The sequence below is a fragment of the Cibotium barometz genome, chromosome 48 (assembly GCF_041138505.1).
Source record: "Cibotium barometz isolate CiBa-2024 chromosome 48, ASM4113850v1, whole genome shotgun sequence".
Lineage (NCBI taxonomy): Eukaryota > Viridiplantae > Streptophyta > Polypodiopsida > Cyatheales > Cibotiaceae > Cibotium > Cibotium barometz.
In genome coordinates this window covers 13250487-13256851 of record NC_141093.1, presented here as the reverse complement: position 1 = coordinate 13256851, position 6365 = coordinate 13250487, and the positions used below count along the sequence as shown (strand labels likewise).

The window sequence follows — 6365 nt, the reverse complement described above, 5'->3', positions numbered from 1 at the left end:
AAGAGCCATATTTTCCCGAAAATTTACAATATTGTTGCATTTTGTTTTCTACGAGTTTCAAATCCCTTCATGAAGGATCTCAACCAGCCATTTTTTTATTAGCAAAATTTGTCAAGTGATCATAAAATTAAAAACAACCCATCTAGAGGGGGACTCCAAAAGTCAAGCATGTTCCAAACAAGTGCAAAAGCCCAGGCATGATGGAAGGGCAAATTCCAATTAGTGTACCATGCAAGCGTGTGCTGAAGGATCCTTGTACTAGGGAGCATTGATGGGGAAAGATAACAATGCATTGCATGCATGGGACCATAGTCCAATAAAATGTTGCATGGGACCATAGTACAATAAAATGTAAGAAGGAGAAGCATGCACTTGAAGCTCTCTTCGGCCCTCTCCATTGACTTCCCTGTACAGCAAGGAGCAGACAAGGCGCCATTAGCTATGTCGAAATCAAGCTCCCATCGCCCCGTTAAGCTTAGGGACATGTAGCCCCTGGCCATGGTGAAATCAAGCTCCCATCCCGAGCTAACCTTAGAAACAAGCAGGACTCGGCTATGGTGAAATGAAGCTTCTCACAGGTGGGATAACAATCGCCCACGAGACTGTGTGCGCTGATATCAATGCATTTCACTGCAGCTTTTGTTGCCGCTCTGTGGGTGTTCTGCCATAGTGTAGGGAGCATCCCATTGAGCGATGCCGCTGAGTCCATCAACGGCAGCGCTTCCGACACCCAAGAGAATGCCGTCCGGCGCGAGGGTATGGACAGCGCGCTGCTCAAGTACGCCACCATGGCCCTTGCGCACGCCAAGACCGGGGCGATTCACAACGTGAGCCTGCCGCCGTTTCTCGCCGGAATTCAGTCGCAGGCGATTCGTATGAGATCTGGCAGCTTCAAGAGACGTGGGCTCGCCTTCAATGAATTCGCGCTGCCGGAGAACGCCTCCTTCAACTCCAACAGCACCACGTTACTGATGGTGTACCGCAAAATCTTCAACTTTACGGTGTACGCACTGCCCGCGCAGTACCAATTCGCAGGTCCGGTGGTGGGCATCATCAGCTACTCTCCGTCAAATTTCACCACTGTGGATCCAGCTCTTCCTGAGCTAGGTATTTCTCCGCCCATCAACAACTCCATCAACATCAGTTTACCTGTGTTTTCTTCATCTCTGCCAAACCCTAACCCTAACCCTAATCCTTACCCTCTCTGTGCTTTCTTCCCTGCAAATGGGTCCATTTTTGTGAGCAACTTAACCTCCTTGCCTAACCTCTGCACATCTTCAATCCTTGGGGACTTTGCCCTTGTCGTACAATCTTCATCTACCCCTCCCATACAGAGCCCACCCCCGTCCTCTGCCCCATCTCCGAGCATCCGAGCCTCATCTTCTCCCAACAGAAAAGCTTCCAAGAACTGGAAACTCATCGTAGGAGCTACCTTCCTTTCCCTTGCAGGCCTGGCTTTCCTTGTTGCCATTGCCCTCATCAGCATCAAGCTTGCAGAGTGCCTCAAGCGTTCCATGATGGCCCATGCCTCCAATAATGAAGAAGCCCTCCAAACCTCTCTCATTGGAGCTGGCAGAGCCCCGACCGCCGCTGTTGTCCGTACGAAACCCGCCTTAGAGATTGACATGGCGCACTTCACAAGCTGATTGGTCCTAGTTCTATTCTATCCATATGGACATTTGGTATTTGATGGGTCTCAGCTTCCTTTTCTCCACAATTTTTTTATTAACCAGAGGATGTGCATAGTCTGCAGAGTTGATGCCTTCCATCATTTTTTTTTAAATGTACAACAAATGGGTGCTCTGGGTTATGCCTCATGTCCTGGAGCAATGCCAATTTTGATCAGTTGATTATTTGCTTCTGAGAGCTTCTGTATATGACGCTCCCTGCGGGATTGTACTGTATATGGAGGGCATGTCTTCTGCTGTGAGTTGTCTTCTGGTCCTTGCTGGTAGAATTTTGAGGGGTAGAGCTGGTTACACACATTAACACCTGTCTGTGAGCAGGAGGGGCCATCCAAGCCTGCCCCCCCCCCCCCCCCCCCCCCGCATCAAACCCGCGCTCCCCCTCCCCCTGCCCTGCTCTCACCCTTCCCCAAAAAGGCAAAGAATGGACAGGCAATCTTGCTGATAGCCTCTCTAATTCCACATGGTGGGGAATGTTGTGTAACCAGTATAAATGGGTGGGGCTGCTCAATAAAGGGATATGATAATTGATGTTCTTTCTGTTGTGCCAATTAATGGGGAAGATATGTGGATGTAATGCACTACCAACAAATTGAGCTTTCCATATTCTGCAAGTTCACATGTGTGATGCACATTACAGTCATGACGGAGAGTACGCCACGGGGCAATGCATATGTTGTGTGCAATCTGTTGATGCAACAAGCAGCTGATTGCATTGATATAGACTTCTTGCTCAAGCAGTCCTCAGCATGCTGCTGCTGGCTCTTGCCTGGGTGGTTAGCTCACTTGTTATCCTATCCAAGAGGGGAAATCTGGAACCTCCTTGACAATGGTGTCCTCTGCATAATCATACATAGCTAATTAGTTCTTGTATGACCTTGTTCCTCTGCTGTGGATGCTATGTTTTGGAATCCCAACTTGAGGCTCTGCAGATGCTATGTTTTGGAATCCCCACTTAAGGCCAGCTTCCACGCTGGCTTGAAGCTAAAACTGGTTGCAACTCCGGAGAAAATAAAGTAGAAGATTTACAAAAAGAGGGGTTTTATATAATGGCTTTGTGCCTTGAAAAAGGATCCCTTTGTGCCTTTCCCTTATTAATAATTATTTGAAGTGTGGTTTGAACCCACTTGGGTGTGCGCATTTGATGCCTCTCTACATGATATATAAACATAACTTGGCCATGCGTTAATGTATGCTACTAGAGCTAAATCAAATGCATTAATGTGCTACTAGCTAAATAAAATGCATTAATGTGTGCTACTAGCCATGCATTAATGTGTGCGAGATCATGTGGATAAGCTACACACTAGTGCCAGAAAAAAACCATCTTTTAGTGTAATGTTCACGGCTCAAATTGAAAAAAATCGGTTGTAATTTTGTGTACTCTTGAATTAAAAGATTCAAATTTTTGAAGTTTTAGTTATAAAACCAATTACCTTATGCATTTTTAAATAAAAACCGGTTGAGCGTGAAGGCTTTTGTAATTTTGTGTACTCTTGAATTAAAAGATTCAAATTTTTGAAGTTTTAGTTATAAAACCAATTACCTTATGCATTTTTTAAATAAAAACCGGTTGAGCGTGAAGGCTTTCCTTTTTTTCACTAGCTAGAAAAAAAGTTTATTTCTGACACTGCAAGTCCACATTCATTTTTCCATCTCTTGCAATTATCTAGCTAGTTTGAGGGACAACACCACCTTCTTTGCTTGATCTTTGCCTCTTTAGATATTACATTGACGTGTAATGTTATATGTTCTCGAGTATTGTGCTCCGGTGTATAATGGTGTTTCATGAAGGATTATATCCTATTTATGATTGTTTGAGCTCAAGAATGCGAGGATGCATTAATGTTAATGCTTAATCATGAATGATTATATGTTGTTTGATGATTTCTTGAACTTAAGAATGAGATTCAACTTAATCATTCAATTTGGCAAGTCATCATTTGCAAAAAAGGGGGTTTGCAACTTGCACCCTATGATTGATAAAATGAGAGCCAAGACCATCATGGAATGATTGGCATGGGTAGATGGTGGTCCAGGACGTCTTGGCACGACATGGTATTATGCCTAGATCTTCTTTTGTTGCATTTAAGATTGTTTTGCAAAAGCTGAATGGGTTAAACATATTAAGGTCTTTGGGCTAGCTAACTTGTTAAAATCATCCTTATGGGTGAGCTAGCTCGCGGAAATAGCCAAATTAATGGACCACCCCATGAATTGGTTAGGATGGGCTAGTGCACTCGTTTAGACGAATTTGAGAGTTGATCTATTCTTTGTTTAGACAAATTTGAGTGTTGATCAAATTTCAACACCATTATTACCTCTTTGAAGCATCATTTTGGTAATTGTAAGGTTCATTTTTTAGGTGGAATTTAGAAACAAAACGTATGAACATTTTGCCTCTCCTCTTCCAGCATCTGGACACTTCCACCATATGGACTACCGGTTTTTGGCGAAGCATAAATTTTGGTATAGATGTATGCTTCAAGGAGAAGAGGCTTTTCTAATTAAAGGCATCTCCTCTTTGAAGCATACATATAGACCAAAATGTATGTTTTGCCAAAAACCGGTAGTCTAGATGGTGGAAGTGTTTGAGTGCCTCCCTGAGGTTATGGGATCAAATCTTCTCGGACAATACCATGACGCACGTCGTAATAGGTAGTGTGTGTTTGTTGTGTTGTTCAATTCCAGTCATTTCAAAAAACCAAAAAAACAAAATGTATGATTCAAAGAGGAGAGACCTCAATTAGAAAAGCACAATTACCAAAATGTAATTCTAAGCCTATCCTCTTTGAAGCATACATTTTGGTGATTGTACTTTTCGAAGCCTCTCCTCTTTGAAGCATACATTTTGGTAATTGCACTTTTCTAATAAAAGGTCCTTACATTTTGGTAATTGTACTTTTTTGATTAAAGGCCCATACATTATGGTAATTGTACTTTTCTAATTAAAGGTAACTTGGTAAGTGTAGTTTTCTAATTTTAGGCCCATATATTTGGTAATTGTACATTTCTAGTTAAAGGCCCATACATTTTTGGTAATTAGAAAAGTACAATTACCAAAATGTATGCTTGAAAGAGGAGAGGCCTTTAATTAGAATTCTTATTTATGTATGTATATATATATATATATGTATGTATGTATATATATATATATATGCATGTATGTATGTATGTATGTATGTATATATGTATGTGTATATATATATATGTACGTATGTATGTATGTATGTATGTATATATGTATGTGTATATATATATATGTATGTATGTATGTATGTATGTATATATGTATGTGTATATATATATATGTATGTATGTGTATGTATATATGTATGTGTATATATATATATGTGTGTGTATATGTGTGTGTGTGTGTGTGTGTGTGTGTATATATATATATATGCTTCTAATTAAAGGGGTCCTTTAAAAATTTTTAAGGACCTTTAATTTAGGAAAGTACAATTACCAAAATGTATGCTTCAAAAAGAAGAGACTCAAGAGGCATTTAACTAGAAAAGTATAATTACAAAAATGTATGCTACAAAATGTACGATTATATTTTATTTTTAAAATAATTTAAGGACCTTTAATTAGAAAAGTATACCAAAACGTATGCTCCATTGAGGCAAAAATGCTCATACATTTTGTTGCTACATTTAATAAACAAATTATCATAAGGGAAATTTTTGATATTCCATGTTTGGTGCCTTTACTACAACACATATACATATGTGCTTGTGTGTGCATGTGCATGTGTGTGTAGTGTATGCTATGCGTGTGTGTGTGGGGGGGGGACACACATACACACACACACACACACACACACACACACACACACACACACAGATATACATACATACATACATACATACATACATACATACATATATATATATATATATATATATATACATACATATATATATATATATGTATATATATATATATATATATATGTATGTATGTATACATATACATATATATATATACACATACATACATACATACGTATACATACATACATACATATATATATGTATGTATGAATGTATGTATGTATGTATATATAATAAGGTAACTTTTTTTAATACACTTAGAATCTTATACATCTAAAGAAATTCTCATCTCTATTTTTTTTACATATGGTTAGCTTTTAAATGTTTAAGTCACACACTTTCTGTTTTCAGGATTTTATATTACATATGCACATTTTCTCAATGTTTAATTAATCTATTATAGACACTTCCCAAATGGTATAACACTTATATAATAATTCCTTTATCTAGTTATAAGTTTGTATTTTATACTAAATTTTATTCACACACACACACAAGCTTTGAATATGTGTGAACACAGCACATGCACATGTGCACACGTGTGTGCATGCCCATGCGCACGTACACGTGCGTGCGCGCACAAACACACACACACACACTTTTCTCAACTTGAATAGTTTTACAAATTTTGTGCTAAAAATATGTATCTTATACATAATTCTTTCAAGTCTAATTATTTTTATAAAAACAGAGACGTACACATGTACTTTAGTGTGCAATTTTGTATACTTATGCTTTACTTTATTGAGATATTTTTGAGCTAGAAGATCAAAAAAGTTAGTCTCTTTATTGGTGTTATTTGTATGACGAAACACTAATGTATGCAATCATGCATGAAAAA

The 6365-nt window shown here is 38.8% G+C and overlaps 1 protein-coding gene across 1 annotated transcript; it reads left to right on the top strand.

The window, feature by feature from the left end:
• Positions 1-343: 343 nt before the first annotated feature.
• On the top strand, positions 344-1861 carry LOC147610829 (uncharacterized). Its single transcript, XM_086785442.1, has one exon. It carries the CDS (start codon positions 621-623, stop codon positions 1644-1646), a length of 1026 nt encoding a protein of 341 aa, XP_086641568.1. The 5' UTR covers positions 344-620; the 3' UTR covers positions 1647-1861.
• The last annotated feature ends 4504 nt before the right edge of the window (positions 1862-6365 follow it).